The sequence below is a fragment of the Mauremys mutica genome, chromosome 7 (genome assembly GCF_020497125.1).
Source record: "Mauremys mutica isolate MM-2020 ecotype Southern chromosome 7, ASM2049712v1, whole genome shotgun sequence".
Lineage (NCBI taxonomy): Eukaryota > Metazoa > Chordata > Testudines > Geoemydidae > Mauremys > Mauremys mutica.
Genome location: NC_059078.1, coordinates 64,821,658 through 64,842,545, shown reverse-complemented (window position 1 = coordinate 64,842,545; position 20,888 = coordinate 64,821,658). Strand labels below are relative to the sequence as shown.

General features: G+C 42.5%; 1 protein-coding gene across 1 annotated transcript in view; it reads right to left on the bottom strand.

The window, feature by feature from the left end:
• The window catches only part of KAT6B (lysine acetyltransferase 6B), a 199,787-nt gene extending 192,294 nt beyond the window's left edge, over positions 1-7,493 (bottom strand). Inside the window, exons 1-2 of the mRNA XM_045023514.1 lie at positions 6,578-7,493; positions 5,021-5,911 (exon numbers count right to left, since the gene is read on the bottom strand). Coding sequence (XP_044879449.1) covers positions 5,021-5,641 — 621 coding nt within the window. The 5' untranslated portion in view covers positions 5,642-5,911; positions 6,578-7,493. The remainder of the gene's footprint in view (positions 1-5,020; positions 5,912-6,577) is intronic.
• Between the last annotated feature and the right edge of the window lie 13,395 nt (positions 7,494-20,888).

The following is a 20,888-nucleotide window of genomic DNA, read 5'->3' as shown; positions in this document are numbered from 1 at the left end:
CAAACCACTGCACATCCATGTCTATGCAGAGTAAGCTCTTGCAAATGATCAACCCACATCCCTTGTTTTTAAAACAGCCCCTCTTTATTAGTACATGAGTATGTGGGGGAGAGAAGGTAAGTGTAAGCTACCACACTAGTCCCAAAATAGTTCTGTGATGCTCTTTAGCAGTTCAATTCATTTAGCTCTAAATCACACTTTCTGCTATCCAGCCCAGAAAACTTATTGTTGAAAACCTAGGGTACATTCCTAATGGAATATGTTTTGCCTATGGGCCAGGTGCTTCCATCCCCTCATGCAGATGAAGAGAAGCAAAAGGATATTGAGAAATAAGTGGCTCCGTTGTACACTTCTCTTCCCATATTGCTGGGAGCCCTTTGAAGCCGCTCCATGTAAATGTAGTACAAAGACATAAGAACTGCCATTCTAGGTCAGACCACGGTCCATTTTGCCTAGTACCCAGTCTCCAATGGTGGCCATACTACAGCTTCAGTAGGAATGTACAGAACAGAGCAATTATGGGAGCAATCCAGCCCTGTCTTCCAGTAGTCAGAGGTTTAGGGATGCCCCAAGCATGGGGCACTTCCCTAACCATCTTAACTAATAGCCATTTATAGGCGTATCCTCCATGAATTTACCCAGTTCTTTTGGGAATCCAGTTATACTTTGGCCATCCTATGGCAATGAGTTCCACAGGTTAGCTGTGCATTTTGTGAATAAGTACTTCCTCTTGTTTGTATTAAATCTACTGCCTCTTTATTTCATTTGGCAATGGCAGGTTTTTGTATTGTGTGAAAGGGTTATATCACTTCTCTATTCATTTTCTCCACACCATTCATGATTTTATAGACCTCTATCATGCCCACCTTTAGTCAGTTCTTTTCTAAGCTTATCAGCCCTAAATCTTTTCAGTCTGTCTTCACATGGAAGCTGTTCCATACCCTTGACCATTTTTTTCCACTACTCTGAAACTCTACAGGAAGCAGAGCTGACATTTAAACGCATGCTCTCCTCTGGACTCATGCAAATTTTCTATCGGAAATACATATGGTAGTTAAAGCTTGCAGAAACAGCAATACTCTACTCTGTGACTTCTATTCCCACTGGAGCAGGGAGGTAATACACAGCTATGGTGGAATGCCAAAGGACTATACCACTCCTAACATAACCCTGATGCCAGAAGAAAATGGATCCAAACAGCTTCATGGAAAAGGCTAACCCAGGATCCACACAGCAGTACTCTAACATCTCTCTGGACCCTTGGGATATGCATGCAGCACACCTCACCTATGAGTTCACAACCCCACCTATCCATCACCAACATTTAAAAGGAATTTGCAACTCCTGTTTTGCAAGGCAAACTTCAGCGTTCCCACAGCATCATTTTGTTTATTACAGCAGCATCTAGAAGCCCCAACTGAGATCAGGCCCCCCCACTGTGTGGGACACTATATAAACATAATAAGAAACATGACCTCACACTAGGTTCCCTCCAAGCCCCCCACAAAGGGGAATATCAAGGTCTGCATTTGGTCCCACCAGTCTGAAAGCTCAGTTTACTTCAGGGGTCTCAAACACATGGCCCGCGGGGTTATTTTCTGTGGCCCAAAAGCTCCTCGCCCCCCACTCCCCATTTACCTAGAGCGGCTCCGGCCTGATGTGCACCAGGGGCAGAGGAACCGCGGCCAATGGGAGCTGCTGGGGGCAGTGCCTGAAGCAACGGCCACACACACCCCTGCGCCCCTCCTTCTCCAGGTTCCGTCAGCTTCCCAGAGCAGCGCAGGGGCAAGGCAGGCAGGCAGCCTGCCCTGCCCCCAGTGCACGTCGGGCCAGAGCCCGCCCCCAAACCCCCTGCCCTGAGCCCCCGCTGCACTCCAACCCACTGCCCTGAGCCCCCTGCTACACCCCTCCTGCACCCTGACCCCATGCCCTGAGCCCCCTGCCACACCCCTCACCCCAACTCCCTGCCCTGAGCCCCCACGGTGAGTGCAGAGAGGTTGGGGAAAGGATGCCCCCCCACCCCTGCACTCACCTGTGGCGGGAAGCGGAGCAACGCAGCCCCAGCCTGCTCCGCTTTCCTTGCCCCAGCCCCAGCTGTGTCACTGGGGGGCGGCTGGGGAAAGGTCCTGCACTCACCTGTGGCAGGAAGTGGAGCACCATGGCTGGGAGCTGGCAGAGTGGAGCTGGCTGGGGCTGGGCTGCTCCGCTTCCCGCCGCCGGTGAGTGCAGGGAGATTGGGGAGAGGACGCACCCCGTACTCACCGGCGGCGGGAAGAAGAGCACTGCAGCTGGGAGCTGGCGGAGTGGAGCAGGCTGGGGCTGGGCTGCTCTGCTTTCACCACTGCTGGCGAGTGCGGGGGGAGGGGAGGGAAACCCCTTCCCCCAAGCGACACAGCTGGGGCCAGGGAAGCAGAGAGGGCTGCTCCCGGCCCCCCCTGCTAATCCCCCAGGCCACTCTGGGACTGCAGGGCCCCCAAAAGTGCCCTCCCACAGCTCCTGCCCCCAGACCTTGGGCGGGAGCCCCTGACTGCCCCCGAGACCCTCTGCCCCTTATCAAACCCCTCAGCCCTGGCCTAGCCCAACACCCTTAACACGCTGCTCAGAGCAGCGTGTCAGAGCTTTACTGTGTTGTATGTGAACCCACGTTTTATCAGGTCGCGTTATATTGAGGTAGAGGTGTACTTTCTTTTTCTCCAGCATAAGAAATCATACTTTAGTATGGTGTATATACACACCACCACAGATTTAGATCAAAGAGAGGCCTTTAAAATATACTAGCCCTGTCAAAGTCCAGCTTTCAATGTGAAAGGCCAGTTGGCTACATTTTGGTAAATCAAATTCAAGGGATCATCTTGGGACACAGTTTGTACAACCATTCTGTGAACTATTCCAACTTTCAGTTAAAAAGTTGCACCACATTTTTTCTTTCAGTACTAACCTGTATACTTATGGAAAATAAGTAAAGCAGCAAGATGAACAATGTAAGACATTTAAATAATTTATTGAAGGGATGGTTATTTTAAAATAAAGTCATGCAAATGGTAGTTACATACAGGACATTGCCACATTAAACTATATTGTAAGAATTCACCTATACAACTATTATGGGGCCAGATCCTCAGCTGCTACATGTCAGCCCAGCTCTGTTGTTTGAGTGGAGCTACACAGGTTTCCAGAAGCTGATGTAAAGACTGAGTAAAATCTAAGCAGCATAAATTAGCAGTACCTCTTTATACCTGAATTTGCTTCATATAGTAAAAGCTCAGTTCTTGTAACACCACTTGACATCAGAGGACTGATTTGTTGGACATATGTTCAAAAATCAAATTTAGATCTATATCAGCATTTCTCAGTGGTACAATAAAGGCTAACTTTTCCAGCACTATGACCTATTTGACCATTTGCTTGCCCTGAACATGAGTCACTATCCCTACACTACCAGTAGAGATTTCCTCCTGAGAACACAGATCATGAAGATCAGACATATTATTAATGTGTTTTTGTTTGCTTCAAATGATTCACTTCAGTGTAGAATACTGGAATTACAGCAAGAATTCCTAAAGGTACTTGTAATGAGGAAGCTCTCAGTGGTTTGCATTAAAAAAAAAAAAAAGTCACATGGTAAGCAATACTCCTGACTTCCTATTCCAACTCTAGGGCCTGATGCACCATGCACTTTTCATACATGAGCAATATGACCGAAATAAATGGGTAACTTTGCTTGAGCACACCCCCCCCAAATCTACATATAATTTTGCAGGCTCAGGCTTCTAGTCAGTGTCACTTTGCCATCAGCTCCATAGCGGAATTGCTTCTGTACAACAACGTAAAACAAGACTCAAGCTAGGCTGAGAGGAGAAAGGAACGAAAGAAATCAATGTGAAAACTGCTAAAAGGAGGATTGATGCCGTTTGCAGCCCTCATAATTGTCAAAAGAAATGTGTATGTTATGCAAAAAGTCAGAAGTGAGCACTAATAAAATGCATCTGAAGTTCAAAAGCCACTCTGCAATTAATCCATTAAAAAAGCCACTGAGATGAATAATTCAAGCTGAGTGGGATACCAGATGGCAGAGTAGGAAAAATTCTAGTGAAGTTTCCAAAAGCACACCACAACCTCCAAGTGAGGAATGACCAAGGACTCCCTTCAGGTATTTTTTATGCCATTGATGCTCTCTCATCATCTCATCCTTTAAAATCCTGGGATGAAAACAAAGGAATAAGTTTTAGAAAGAAGTCAGAGCCATTAAACACCTCTGCCGGAAGTATAAGGGCCACCTGGTGACAAAGCAGATATATGATGGTCAAGAGAATTAAAATGGGCTGAGAACATTCTTCAGGACACTGAGAGCCACGAAAGATCGCATGGTAGAAGGAAGAGGAAGCAACACATTGATCTGACATCTTTAGTTCAGTTCCTAGATGCATGTATTATTAACTTCAGCTCACAAACAACCACAGGTCTAAGGCAGAGTATAACTAAAATACATTTAAAAAAAAAAAAGAGACTTAAGTCTACATTAGAAATGTATTAACAATAGATCTCATTAGTGTTACTATAGTTGTGAAATTGTGTCTGATCCATGCATTATAGTACAAAACTACACACACACAGAAGCGAACTGTTTGAATTCTACTGATTTTTATGCCAGGATTATAGCAACATCATAACATTACTTTATCAAGCTGGTGGAATAGGTGACAAAAAGTAATCATTTCATCTCCAAAAGTGCCCAAGCACAAAGGCACACACACCCCTTTTCCACATAGCTCCTCTTCCCTATCTTAAAAAACAAAACCAGAAACAACCCAAACACTTCACAACAGCATATACAGCAATGCAGGCATCACCTTTCAGAATGTGTTAGTCAAAGATTCATTCACAAACAAACAGTTAAATTAATCCCAAACTATTCCAAATTATAACAAGCAACTTCATATAAAACCAAAGGAAAACTGGAATAGTCATTTATTTGGATTTTGTTTTCACATCTAGATTTGCCTTCATTTTCCACACTTACCTGGTCTTTTTCATGGGGTAGAAGGCTTACGGGAGGAAGAGAAGCTGGGAAAGCACTGGAATATTTTGGAGTTCCTTTACTGTCCAAACTACCATAATTCACCCTATATTGAGGTCCATCCTTTAGTAACCTCCCATTATTTACAGCACGCTTGGCCCCCAGCCGTAATCTCTGCTGAAAGACAGGGTTGTTGAAAATACTTGCTAGGTCATTTTGACTTCTCAAATATTTCTCTATGTTTTTCAGAGAGGAGCCATTTGGTTCCTGAAGCCCTTCGATTGCTCTTCTCAATAGTTTATTCCAATCCACATTACGAAGCTCATTAGAGGCTCCTCTAGATCCCTTAACAGATTTAGGAAGAGTGCCAGTTTTAACAGATGAAAAACGCCCAGGATTATCTGGGTCCTTGTAGGATGCAAGGCCTTTGTTGGTAACTTTAAGAATAGAGCCATCTTGAACACTTAGTTCCAACTGTTCCGAAACAGTTTTCTTATCTAATCCATGTGAAGCGCACACAGCATGACAAATTCTTTCTTCAGATGGCCTCTGCTTTTGCTTTTTAACCTTTTGTATAGCCTCAAGAATCCACTCTGTATAAAGTGGGTTTGCAAGTTTTACCATGGTTGACCAATAATATCTTCCAGCCAAAAGTTACCCATAGAGGTTCCTCTTTATTCTTTTAAGAAATCTTTCAAAGGTTATTCACAACTCTAAAATAATCAGAGGGTTCCACATGCTGTTTAGCAGCTTCTCATAAATATCCATCCTTCAGGAATCAGAAGAGACACAGAAACACGTGCTGACTGAAATTCCTTATTATTTTACCAACTTGGAAGTCTAGAAAGACTGTTCCTGGTGGTACCGGTACATCCTTATCAGGGAAGATAAAAGCTTTAGAGAGAGAAGAAAACAAACAAACAGTTAATGCTGAAATAGATACAAATTAGCAATGGTGTCTTTTTTTAGCTTGGAGATGCTCCAGTAATGAAGCCTCCATGTGACTTTTTAAAAACAGCACTTTCTTTGCAATATGTGTTTAAGAATTCCGCACTTCCCTCCCCTTTTAGAAAGTGATCCACAGAATGCATAAATTTCTACTCATACCCAGTGTACCTGTAATTTTTAAGAGTCCCAATTCCCCAACCAATTACTCACTGCTTAGTTCTTAAAAGGATTCAATTCAGTGAAGTCTTTCCTGGTGGAACACTAGTGGTCATTAGACCTTCTTGAAGCCCACCACTGTAAAAAGTAAACACCATACATATGCACTATGGTCTTGTAATTAATGAAGAAAGGATTAGCTGCACCTGTTAGGCAATTCATTGATAAAGTGCCCTTTGTCAAGCACTCCCTCCTTTTCAAGAGGTTACAAAAATTAAAAACTACCTGTTTTGTCTGATTAGTTTATATATTAGTTTAAATCACAACCACCACCAAAACATGAACACTATATGACTGATATAGTGCCCATAACAAGTATCAATGTCACAGTATGTACAGGGATAACCATACACCACTGAACTACCATTACATCTGAGGTTGAAAACAAGGGCCTACCTGTGCCAGCATTACCAGAGCTTCTTAGGAAGGAGGAACTTTGCCATTGGAGTGACAGGACGAGTCTGAGATAGGCATAATGTAATTACATTTATAATTCCTATTTTCAGTTTGAACACATATAGAACACTTGACTTAAACGTACCATGTGCCATTTATATGTGGCATTTGTCTCAAGACACAAATTTGCTCCAGTTTCTTCTATTGAGTGATTACATGGCCTCCAAAGTCAGCTGAAGTTTAGAATACCATAAATAGTTTCTTGGTAACTCATTTTGTGTCAAGGTGTTAAGCAAATAAATATACCCATACACGGAGATGAAAATATACTTCATTGTTAAGATTATTCTGTCTCATGACAATCTTAAAAATAGGTGTTTATAAAAAAAAAGTTAACCGACCACTTCTGAGGACATACCCTATTATATGCCAGCTTTAAACAACAACCACCACTTGATAGGATTAATACTTTGATAAGAGATAAAGTAGAAAATAATAAATACCACCACATGGAATAAAACTCAACATTTAAAACTGACTGTTCTCTTGAAAAGTAGATGATTCTCCAATTCTCCAGAAAAATCTAAATTTAAACAAATATATGTATGTGTCAGCTGTTGAGGCAGCACACAATGACAACAGCAAAGTGCAAAGCCAATATTAAAATCTCATGTAAAAAAAGTGACTTTTGCAATCAACTCTGTCTATCCAATAATAATGAGCTCACCTTGTTCTTTTAAATAAAAAATATTCTTGATCTACAATACAACTGAAAATTGAGTATATGGTATATTGTATTAGCAGAAAATGGAATTGAAATTCCACAGGTTACATTTATCTAGCAGCTGTAATTATTCTAATCTTCTTACAAGATTGTAAGTAATTTTCAAGAGGAGCAAATAGGCATTTGTTGGGTCTTACATTTTTCTTCTTTCTTTACGTTTCAACTCCAGATCAGGTCTCATGTGGTACTGCCCAGCAGGATTAAATAGTGGAAGTGTGGCCAGTTACTGATGAATTTAAATGGCTCTAGACCAGCGGTTCTCAAACCATGGTCCACGGACCACCAGTGGTCTGCGAGCTCCTTTCAGGTGGTCCGTAGATAGTTCCCTCTAAGGTGAGACAATGAAGGACCCACCCACACAATACTTGCAGCCGCGCAGACATGGGTCCATAAATTAGGTGCCTCGACCCTGGAGAAGATACACATGTAAGGTGAGGTGGTGGTGGCCTTGGGGGAAATAGGGGGTAGGTGGGAGGGGGCAGTGCGCAGTGGGGTGAGAAGAGGGGGCAAGGGGAATTTGGGATGTGCAGGGCTGCAGTGGCCAGAGAAAGAGGTGACTTTCCCCAGCTCCAGGGCTGCAGCTGCCAAGGAGAGACAGCCCTCCTTCCCACCTCAGCTCTGTGGCGGGGGAGAGACCCCCCGCTGCTTCCCAGCCCCAGCTCGGGGGCTGCTGTGGTGAGGGAGAGAAGGGAGACACCTCCCTCCGTCCCACTTCCCAGCCCCAGCTTGTGGGCTGCCGCAGCGGGGGAGAGAGGGCACATCCATTGCATTAGAAAGGTAAGACTACTGATATTAAAATATGAGTTGTGTGCTTGTATTTGTAGGAACATAACTTAATAATTAAAAAAAAAATTATATATAGCACTTTTATCCAAAGCGCTTTAGGTTTGGTTGGGGCTTAAGTAGTTCTGAGATTACAAACACAAATTCAACAGATGGCCAAAATAAAAAGACATTCTGAATAAAAAAGAATATATGTTATATATATAGGATTTGGATATCATACTGACTCCTATACTGAAGCTTGTTGATCTAAACAGATTGGCTAGTGAAAAGGTAGCCCCACCCATTCAAAGTTTAATTCAAGTCCATACTACTACACAATCCACATTACCTATTACTGTTTGAGAACTGTTCTGCACATTTGAAAACAGTTTTCAGACTGCTGTAGCTGGAAGTGTTTAAGTATAAATTGATATTCCATTGTGGAAAGGGTTAAGTTTAAGACAGAATGTCTACTCATGGGAGCCATGCTCTGGTTAACTACACAAGGAAGGTTCTAATACAGTTTCATTTTGGAACCACGTAGTACGTGGATGAGAACTGTGGGTGAAGACCATTTCAGACATAGCTGCAATGCTCAAATAGGGAGAGAGCTTTAGGCTGAAAACAGCCCATGCTTTAATTTTTGAGCATTTCTGAACCCTGGAAACTGTCTTAAAAAAACCCACAAGTAAATATACCTTAGAAGTCACACTAACACCATTTTATAAGGCTTGCCCATATCCTGTAATAAAATCTTGAGGGAATTCCTTGCAGTGGCAAGGGATTCCTATACAGCTATGAGTCCTGTGGCACCTTATAGACTAACAGACGTATTGGAGCATGAGCTTTCATGGGTGAATACCCACTTCATCGGATGCATGTCCATAGCTACATTTCTTTTAAAAAGGAGAGGGGGAGAGAGAGTTATTGAGTTGTGTGGCTCTACCACAGATTTTCCATGGAGATAAAGGTCAGTGCCTTAATTAAGCCCTCAAAACCATAACTGCCGAGTCATACAAATTTGCCACATTTTCAATCTACTCAAGTTTATACTATATTAATGTCGTATGAACTACCATATCATTTCCATTAAATTCCAAACCTCACAGTGTAGGTTCTGTTCTAACCTCTGAGGATACTGATGAAGCATATCAATATGAATACTGTCACCTGTGAGTTACAGGAATTTTTATTAGCCAATGGCTGTGGCAGAGGTGTGTGCAAGGTATAGGCTACTGCTAATTCTGACTACACTGCTGTGACACTCTTGCAGCAAGCAGCAGAGTCACATTTTTACCTGTTTACTTTAAATTCCCTCTGTCACACAACCTCCTGCATGCTAGCACCTACTATATCAACACTGGTGGAGTGTATCCAGAAGTCCAGGAGAATTTCCACTGCATATGACAACGTTTTCTCAATGGAGAAACAAGACATCTAAAATTTACTTGCTCCAGAGGTCCAGCAGAGCCTGAGTTTGTTAAGCTTCAAGGCAATACTTGTGCAGTAAGGTTTCTGAATGACTTGTTTAAAAATTTAACAAATAATGAGTGTTATTCCGTTGGTTTATCATGGAGTGTATTTAACTAGGCAAAGCACACAGACACCTTCACAATGGGCATCAAAAAGGTCTACTGTAAATGAAATACTTAATAGCAAACAAAAATTCTCCTCAGAATATAGCCCAGTTCAGTGCTTTTGTGTCTGGCTTGCCTTACTTGGTAGGCGTTTTAAACTTTTTTTTTCCCCTCCAGAAATTGGAAATATTGGTAGCAATTATTAAGCCAAGTCTAAGACAACCAAAAATCAGATATAGTCTTTCAGATTCAATCCCCCAGTACATACTGAGCAAAATATGACTCCAAGAGTCTTTTCAAAGTTAAAACAAGTGAATACTGCAAGATTCACAATAAAGCTACATTAATAATTTTGCAAAATTACGCTTCTCTAGCACTGCTAAATCCAGATCAAAGTCACATACATTTAAAACTCAAAACTGCAATTGTTATTTGGCTAAAAGTTTGTTAGCAATTTCATTTTATTATGTATAATAGAATTACCAATCTTCTTGGTGTCCACATTAATCTTCCAAAAAAAAAATCATTAAGTAATATTCTATTAAGACTTTCACAAGCTCCAACAAAGCAAGGATTAGTTTCACCACCATAATCTTAAATTGGGAGGGACCAGTTCCAAGTCTCTTGGTGGCAGGCATTAACTTAGTGGTTTAGCAGCCTCACACTGTGTATTATGGTTTCAGTTTCTCAAATGCTCAATTATGCTTTGTTTTGAAAGTCATAGCAACTTTGATTACTTTTAAAATGCAGTATTTTAGCAGCCAAGTGGTTAGGAGTCAGTAATCCTTTATATGTTCACAAATTGTAGCCAGACATTAATATTGAGCATGCAGATACAGGAGCTCTGGAAAACACAGTATCTTACCTTGCAGTACCAAAAAAAAAACAAAAAACACATCTCTTTTCAATGGTTGGCCTGTGTTTAAATCATAAGCTAGGCTAGATCCAAAATAGCTGCAAGATCATAGCTTCATTCTAAAAATTAAGTTAAGTTGTGAAAAACAAATCTACTGTAAGGCTAAAGCTAATTAAAAAATACCTTGACTGAACATGTCATTACAGGATTATAGGATTAGTGACTATACTCAAGAATGACATCTTCCTTTAGCCCAAACTAGTATCTGGATCATTCAGAAACAATTCTAGTTTCAGAAAACAAATTCTTTGCTTAAATGGAAATAAGTTTTAATTTAGCTGTTCTTTTTAATAAGAAAAACAAGCTTTTCACACAGAGATCTGAAAAAATAAGAGCTCAAAGTTATCCTCTGTTGCTTTAAATATTATGCACAAGTTTTTAAAATATGATTTTAACAGAATAGATCGGGGGGGAGGGAGAGAGAACAGAAAAGACAGTGAGTTGTGCAACCTGCTGGTGACCTGTAAAGTACCATTTCATTCAGCTCCTTCCTACTTGCTCTGTTCACAGACAGCAGGAGCAGCAGCAGGCCAGCTCTCTGCTGCAGCATCAGGGTCAGGTAAGGATTGCAGCAGGAGCAGAGAAAAGAGAAAACTGCCATTGCATTAAACAAACTCTCTTGGCCACACTCCTTTCATCCAGCCCATTATTTAGAATTATGCAGCCCATCAATTCTAGTTCTTCCCTACTATCCCCTCAATTAAAGACTCAAGACATAAGTTTCCTTCTCAAAATAAATACAGCCACAAAAGAAAAAATCAGACAGGGGGTCTCCCAGTTCATAAGACACTCTTTAAACTAAAATTATTCAGATCATGGAGCCAGTGATTTCTTATCTCTTCACATGGTATATACCTTTAATTATGAAAATTGAATAAACTAGTACTTGTATAAACTTAAGCTAACTGCAAAGGGAAAGACACTAGCAACTTTAGCTGCAATTAACAGATTAGGGGGTTATTTAATTTCTTGGAGAGCAGCATGTGTATATCAGGATTTGATGAAGTGTTTGGATGCTGCAATACCCCACAAACCAGCGTAAAATCACACATTAAAACAGCAACAACAACATGACAGAAACAAGCACCACCAGCAGCAAGCAGCACTACCACAACCTGACAGCAACAAAACTAAACGTTTGCCCTTCACACCTTCCCCCCTGCACATTTTTAAAGCACTGAATGTGCTACTACTATGACAGTGATTTCAAGTAATCAGCGACTGGAAGGAGGGAATATTTTGACTCCCTGGTTAATTTGGGGTGGATGCTTTTGTTGGAAATATATTTTGAAGGACTGGGAGTAATTTAAAGGTAAAGTTTTTTTAAGCGGGGGGCGGATTTGTAATTCTCAGTGAGAGAAGTGGCAAGTTTTGGCCGGGGATGTATTTTAAACTAAGTGTTTTCAAGGTGGAATTTTTGAGGTTGCATGTTTATTTTGAAATGCACAATATTTTTGCAACCTGGGGTGGGGAGGATGTATTGGCAACTCTGAGTCGGCTATCGCAGGGGGACGCTTCATTAGGAAGGGAGATGAAGGGTGTCATTTTATTTTAATTTTGTAATTCCCCCCCCCCCACCGCCCCATTTTAATGCACAAACGTTCTGCACGTTTTATCTGGCAGGGCTGCAGAACCGGGTGGGTGGGGAGGGCAGCATCACTGTGCAGCTGTCCCCACATGAGGCGGGTGTGTGTGTGTGTGTGTGTGTGTGTGAGACATGCCCTCCCCTCCCCTGGGGGAGGGATGCTGTGGGGACAGATCTCCCCTCCCCCTATCAGGGTACCACTCACCTCTGCTGGAATCAGGGCTGGGAGGGGGAGGAGCAACCTCCAGGTGCTGCTGCTGCTGCTGCTGCTCCCCCTGCTGCTGGCTCTTCCCCCTGCTGCTGCTGCTAGGCTGAGGCAGCTGCCGACACTGCTGCTGCGGCTGCTGGCTCCCTCCCCGCCCCCAGCTGCTGTACTCCCCCTGCTGCTGGGCTCACCTAAGCCGCCGCCATTTTGTTTCACCCTGTTGTAGTTAACGTGAATCCGACATGACACTGATTACAGCCCAATGGAGTCTCATTAAAACCTTACCTACCCCCCCCCCCGCCTCGCGCGCCCCGCCCACCGCCGCCCGACATTGGGCCGCGCCGCACCAAGCTCATTGGCCGCTCCTCGCTGTCCATCACCAGCCCGCAGGAACGGCGCGCCGCGCCCAGCAGCCAGCCAGGCTCCCCATTGGAACGTGATGCGTGCCAATCACGGGACACGCCCCTTCACTCACAAGGAACCCCGCCTACCTGTCAAGGGGGAGGCACTGTGGACAACCATTGGCCGCTGCCGCCGCCAAACACCCGCAGGAAACCGGCTAGCCCCTGCCCCAGCCTTGAACTCTACCGATTGGCAGCCGATTACTAGTTAGGGCGAGGAATCTCGCAGCCTTGCCCTTCTATTGGCTGCCGCACCCGTCAATCTCGCCTACTTCCCACCCCCACCCCCAGTCACCGCCTACTCCTGAAGTTTGTTCGAGAGGTGAGCGCTGGCAAGCGACAGCGACGGCCGCTACTGAGCCAATACTTCAGGGCGGGCGCGCGACACACACTAATACACAGCGTTAAATATTGAGCTTCATGCGCGTGCCACGGATCTTGCCACTCGTACGGGCGGGCGAGATAGACCCTGCGTGTTGTTTCAGCATAACCCTCCCGAGGTGCCTGGCACTAGCAGCGGCTTAGCGCGCACGGACGCAGCCCGCACCACGGAATGGAGGGGATGAGGGGCACAATGACTCCAAGTTCCAACACCACATGCAGGTCCCTGCAAGTTTCTCCATGCAAAGCACAAGGACTTCCCTGTCATCCCTTCTGCTAAGGAACGATTACAACCTACCCGTACAGGGTGGGCGCATGCAACACACAAAAAGCCAGCCACCCTCTGCCTTCCCTCCCCCACCCAACCCAGCCATCCCCTCCTCTGCAACATGCACAGGGACGCTGCAATGCTTTACCGAGCATAAGTGTCTGCAAACACGTGCATCAGCCTCCAATGCAAAAAGAAAAAAAAAGTACCCAGCTTACTGACAAGCCCCTTGCAGAGAGAGAGGAGGGAAAGGGGGTTGTTATGGTAAATTGCAGCCTGTCACCTAACGCAAAACAAACCCCATCGCATGCTCCCTGTTATTCCCCTCACCCCCACATAAACTCCTATGAGTCTAACCTCTGGTGCAGGTTTCCCCCCTTTGCTTGCAATGACCTCCTTTCTCTGGCTGTGTGTGTTTCTGCAGCAGCGGTTCCTGCGGAATGTGCTGCCCCTGAAACGCGATCGCGGCTTCTCTCTCTCTCTCTCTCTCCTGGCTGCAACCAGAGCCAGGAACACAACAACAACACAACCTCCCCCTCACACATACACAGCGAGGAAACGCAGCCAGGAGAGACAGACAAGGAAGGGGGGGGGGGGAGGCTTGAGAGAATCCGAAGTTAACGGATTGATTGCATCAGTTACCTTTTCTAAACTCCTTTGCAAAAGGAAAAAATATAGAGAGAGAATACCTTGGTTCCCCTCCTCCTCTGTGGGGCTCGTCTTCTTACACTTACACACACACACACACACACACACACAAAGAGGGGTGGGAGAGAGATCAGACACACAAAAATGGGTTGCAACCGTTCACATCAGGATGTGGGGAAGCAAAGGAAAAACAGAACAAATAATGACTATTATTAATTTTTTTTAAAACCCACCCTAAACCTCAAGCCTTCCTGATGCTAAATGGAGGCAGATTGGAAGACTGGTGCTAAAACACAGAACCTGATAACAGCTAATTGAAAGGTTAATCTACATAGTTTGTGACAGATGAGGTCCCTCCCCACTTTTCTGTCTGCTGCTAGAAAGTAGGAAATTGAGCTTTTTAAAAAAAAAAGGAGGAAAAAAATTGAGGAAGGTTGAAGGGGTTGTTTGTTTCTGATTATCAGTGCCAGTCTGGTTAGGTCCGGGTTATGTGCCAGGCATTAGGGGGCTTAGGTTTGGGGTATTTTGGTTGGAGTGGATGGTGGAACATGGTTATCATAAACATCTTTGGTGATTTTAAAGCATTCTGCAGGGCTCTCAAGCTGCTGAGATCATTTAAATGAGGGAAATATAGGGAAATTTAAAATGCTTAAATTAAAAAACACACAGAGAGACTGCAAAATCCTTCATCATAAAATGCTTTAAAATTGCTTCAATCCATAATGAGGGAGTCTCCTGCACCCCACTTTCCCCACTCTGGGCAGGTCTGTGTTAGAGGGAATCAAAATTACCGATGGAACAGAAAAAGGATGAGGAATTTGTGAATATTTCCCTCCCCTCAAATCTGATGTTTATCTGGTGAGATTAGTATAAGGACTTATTTTAGGGGACAGGGTGTCCTGATTTCTATGTGTATTGGGGTTATGGTAGGGCTACACTTGTGTTGGGTCCCATTTCCAGCCCCCATTTTCATGCTGCAGTCTTGAGTGACATTGGCAAGAGCCAGACATCAGGTCAAAGCTTTCATACCTTCAGATGTTTGCTCAGCTATGGTTAGCAAACATCACACTTCGCTATAGTCTAACATAATAGAATGTTACCTGCTGTGGTAGCATGTGATGGAGTGAAAGGTAACTTACTCCAGCATCTTTTAAAAAAGATTCTCCCTGTTTCAGATACCCAATCTGGGACTTGATCCTGCAAACACATACATGCTTAATGTTACTCACATGAGTAGGCCCATTTACTTCACTTTCTACACACTGTGGATGAAATGCTGCCCACAGGTGTTCCTTTGTAACCACAGACCCTCAAAATTTTGTGAAGTTCAACTCTGGCTGTGTACCTGCACCCCAGAGGAAAAAAGAAAAGACCTCTGCCTTCAGCATGGGCATAGAAAATGACCTGTTCCAATAAATCAAGAAGGTCTTTCCCAGGGAGTAAATGCTCCCTGTAGATCAGCAGGGGATCTAGACTTCCATACTAATGCTAAATATTAAGGTTTATTACAACTATTTCAGCAAGTCAGTTGTTTCAGATTGTGTATAAGACAGCTATGTTGTGTTGTTTTAGAGCCCTGTAAAATTGAGAGGGCTATTTACAGAAAGCCACTGGGTGAAAATTTTATTCCAGTCTATATCTTTGGAAAAACATCTGTTGACTGAGGATTTTCTGTCAATGTTTTTATCTGCCCAAGTGCAGTATTACAAACACATGGTGGGAAATTGTATTTTGATATAGCATTTGATGGAGAATCTTGCTTTCAGCATCCACCACATTCGTGTAATATACAGGATTTGGTGATGCTTTAAACATAGTTTTAAAATTATTGGGAAATAATATAAATCATGAAAAGGGCTGTAGCACGGCCTCACATTTGGAACACTGTTCGGAATGTTGTGTCAACATTTCTATTGTAAACCTTTTTTTTCAGGATGTTTGCAACTTGGTTGGTGGTAAAAGAGAAAAAAATCTCTTGAGACTGAAACTTGGCATGACACATCTCAGTCCAGGAAACAAAACTCTGGGGAAAACTTGACAATGTGTTTGGCCATTTTGGATTTCAGAGTGTACTAAAGTCATAAAAAACAGGATTACTAGAAAGTAACTGTTTTCAGATATTCCTCCTTCACCCCCCCTTACCACACCCCAAGTCTTCTCTATCTCTAAAAGGAATTTTTTCAGGCTTCTAGACCATTACATGTTCTGTTCTAGTTTTTTAGCACTTGAAAAGAAGGAGCATTCAAAACTATTTCATAAAAATATCCAGGTCCAGGAATCTTTAATTGGGCAAAAGTTCCTAAAGGCGTCAGATGATGCAACTGTTTATTCATGTTCTTAACTTTATGTATTTGAGGATGGTTTATGTGATTCGTAAGAGCCCAACTTAGTCTGTTTGCTGTACTGTTATTTCGCACATAATTTTTTCCCCACTCCGATGTATTTCAGTCTGTGAGCTAATTATGGAATCCCTATGTTGTATTTAATTTGATCTAATCAAAGCAAACCACATCTTAATTAAAAACAATGTTTTTTTTTAATTGATATACACAAGGACATTAAGAATGTGACAGAAGCCAGTAAAAGTAAAGAAATGTTGCAGTGTTGTTGTTGCTGTGCTGGCCCCAGGATATGAGATAGACAAGGTAGGTGGGGTAATCTCTTTTATTGGACCAACTTTTGTTGGTGAAAGACAAACTTTTGAGCTCCACAGAGTAGAAGAGCTTGAAAGCTTGTCTCTTTCACCAACAGAAGTTGGTCCAATAAAAGATATTATCCCATCCCCCTCTTGTCTCTGATAACTATTAACACTAATGAGCTACAATACCAAATAATGCCCCTAAGCACTGAGAGATGTCTAGACACCTCAGGGAGAAATGTACTATATTATTCCCCCTACTTACCAGAGAGCCTCTAATAAATACTTTCCAAGATCAAAAGCATACTATTGCATCTGCATCTATAAGGAAATATTATGGTTCAAATCACCGTACTGTGTCAATTTCCTTCTCTTAATTATGATAATCCTAATACTTTTGTTTTTCTGTAAGAAAATATATATACAAACATCACATTTGTACCATTAAACACATTTGTTTACACATATCTACATGTTTTATGTACTGTATGTCTTTAGGGTTATTGCAGAAATCCAGACACACAGCCCACTTTGGGGACACAAGACAGTGCAAACAAGGATGTAACCAGGGTCTGATTTTTAGAAGTGCTGAGCATTCTCAGGGGCTACTCCTGTGTGTAAAGTTCTTCCCATATGTAAGTAGGATCAGGGCCTTAATCTGTGGTGTAACTCCATTAAGATCAGTGGGGTTACACCAGGATGGATTTGTGTAACAGGGCTCAGGGAACCAGAGAAACAAGATGAAGCAGAAATTTCAACCTTCACTTTAAACCTCTTTACTTTATTTGTGTCAAACAAACAAACAAACAAACATCAGCTAAGGGCTAATAAATTAGCAACAGTTCTGAAATGTGAGGTCTCTATCAGCTTAAATACACATGCTGCCCATTTGCAAAAGGCATGTCCTTCACCAAGTGTGTTTCTCTTCCTTGAAGTCATTATTATCCATTGATTGTATATGAATTTAGGGGAAAAAAAGGTGGGGGTTTACATCATTTTAATAATAGACCCCAATTTATCTCTTCTGGAGCTGTTAAGGGGTGAAATCCAGACCCCACTGAAGTAAATGGCAAAAGTCCCATTGACTTAAATTCAGCCACAATGTCACCCAAGACTTATTGTGTAATGACCATACATATACACATATCAGCAAATTCCACCTGAAACTCTCCTGTCCCTGACTCAGACCGTTGGCTGTAGTGACCTTGGGGATAAAGCTAGCTATAAGAGCTCCGTAAGTTACATCTCTGTCCAGGAGTCTCATAAGTGTAAGTGTCTCCATGGATCTGTCAGATACACAGATTCTGTAGCTACATCTCTTCTTCTGGTCTGCTTCACTGCCCGAGTTCAACAGCTAGGCTGTTGCCCTCACTGTGGCCTCAAGCCCCCACACAGATTTCTTTCTGGCCTGGAATAACTTATCCCTTCGTCATTTCACCTCTGCCTTTTCTGCAGCCTGTTACTTGCATTGTAATTGAACCTGAAAGAGTGATCCATATATATGAGACAATCCCTTTGAATGTGGATTTTACATTTCTTGTCTTATGTATGAGAATATAAGGCATGTTTTATTATATGCACTATAGCATAATGGAACTCCGATCCCAGCCTTTAGGTTTCACCTCACACAATTAATAAATAGTAATAAATATGCATAGTGAAATATTTATGAAACTATATCCTGGGCATGTGCAGTACTCACTTCTCAACATCAGCTAGCTCAGCCATTATACTTAAAATACTTAGATGATAGTATAAAATAATCACCTGCTGATACCTCATTTCGTTCTTTTGTTTTGTTTCTAAATCCCTGAAACTAAGAGTTTACAGGAGAAATGCTGACACAGCCTTAGTTCAAGAATTATAATTGGTGTGATGCTATAATACAAGAATAACAATGTTTGTGCTGGATCAATTGCCATCCCATTGGGATAAAGAGTCACTTTTAATAATAAAATCACACTTCTGTAACTTGTTTAATCCAAGGATCTCATTTACAAACATTAATTAATTAAGCCTCACAACAGTCCTGTTAGGTGAGTGCATATTATTATCCCTGTGGAGATGGAGAAACTGAGGCACAGAGTAGCGTGGCTTGTAGTGAGTGCTAGAGCTGGGAAGAGAACCCAGCTGTTCTGATAGTTAGTCCCCTGTTCAAACTTAGGGTATGACTACACTGCAATAAAACACCCATGGCTGGCCTGTGTTCGTGGGGCTCTGGCCAAGGGCTATAAAATTGCAGTGTAGACATTCAGGTTCAGGCTGGTTCCCAGGCTCCTGGACCCTGGAGACCTCACAGCCAGAGCCTGAACATATACACAGCAATTTTATAGCCCCACAGCCTGTGCCCCGCGATCCTGAGTCAGCTGACATAGGCCAGCCATGTTTTATTGCAGTGTAGACATGCCCTTAGAACACCTTTCCAGTTAGGGAGTAACAGTTAGCCAAGGAGAGCAAAACCACTTGCTTGTAAATACACATATTGACACCTTGTTCTTTTGCCACAGTTCAAGGCAGATATACCTCATATACCTCATCAAGAGGAATGGGTTTCCAGGGCTTTAAAGAAGCAGGCCTCACACAAAATAAACAAGGAAACAAACAAAAATTCCCTAAAACAAAGCAGAAAGAATGAAATGTGGGGTTTATATTATATAGTGCCTTTCTTATGCACATCATCCCAAAGCCCTGTGCAATGCATAACCAAATCAAGGTCAGATTGCATACTGACAGATTCCATTTATAAATAGTTAATAAAGGGTTAATAAGTGATTAATAGATTTTTAACAAATAGTTAATCAATTGTTATGAGTCCAACAGGTCAATAGGATGCTTATAACCTTGGCTTATAATCCTCTATAACATCTATCAACATGCTTATAAACCTCTATAACACATACTGCTTATGTCTGCAACATGCTTGTAACACCTGTTAATCATTTATAAATGGAACTGTAATATGAAGTATGATCCAAAACTATTCTGATAGAGAAAAAGCATTAGCCTCTAGTCATCCAATCTCCAGTAAGTTCTGTCATATTTATATTGGTTTTAAGGGATTTTCCCCCCTGTAAAATGTATCTCTATGGCAGATGGAGTTTGACTGCTGGGTGCAAAAGTAGTATTTCCCTGTCTAATCCCAAGAGGAAAGGCTGTCCTTTTAAATTCCAGCTCTGTGTGTCAGGCAGTATCATTGAACCTGGCACAGCTTTGTGTTTTTCCACATATTTACCATGATACTTTGTTAAGGCAGTTGATGAGATGAAGGATGGAACTGAAAATGAAAAGAGATCTGTTTTCTCAAAACTAGTGAAAGTGGCCATAATCAGGGGTCTGTACAGGCCCTTCATCCACAAATTGTGTTAGGTTTCCTTAGTTTAGGTGAAACAGGAGAGTGGTGTTTGTAGGAACCATTTTAACACCTCAGCTTGTCTTTGTTAGCATTAAAGTAATTAACTCTCCAATTGTTATCGGTTGACTTGCCCACAGGTTCAGGTTTCCCTCCTGCTGTTCCCTTTGGGGATATTGAGTTGTCACTTGTTGAGCTGATGGGATTCTCTTTAGAGTTCACATGAAATCCCTTTCATGGCTTCCCAACAGTTTTATCGGTGCTCTCAAAGCTGCTGGAGTGCTCTCGCTCACTCTTTTAATGGGTTTTACATTCACAACCTTCTCCAGACCCATCTGGAGAGGATGAGAGAAGAAAATGCCTCTCCCCAGCAACCCTTTTGCTGAGCACACCAGGAGAAAACAAGACCATCCTTGCCCACAGCTGAGCCACTGGGAGAAACTGGATAGGCAGATTTAATAAATAATGATACTCTGAGCTTCTGAAATACCCTACATCTGAGGATCCCAATGGTTAATGAATGAAGCTTCATAACCTCCTACTGGGAGGTAGTTATAGAACATTGTTATCCAGTTATAGCTGGTTGAAATTTTCCAGATTTTGATTTTTCAATTAGTTGTTCTTGTCAGATGTTGTCAAGAACAGAATGTGTGGTAGGGGACTTTTGACCACATTTTCACCAATTTCATTCCTCCTGCAGTTTTTAACTAGCTTTATTCCCATTTACCACATGAGGAAACTGAAATGGCCCTATGGGTGCATTACAAGCCAGCATAGTTTAGAGCAGCCCTGAG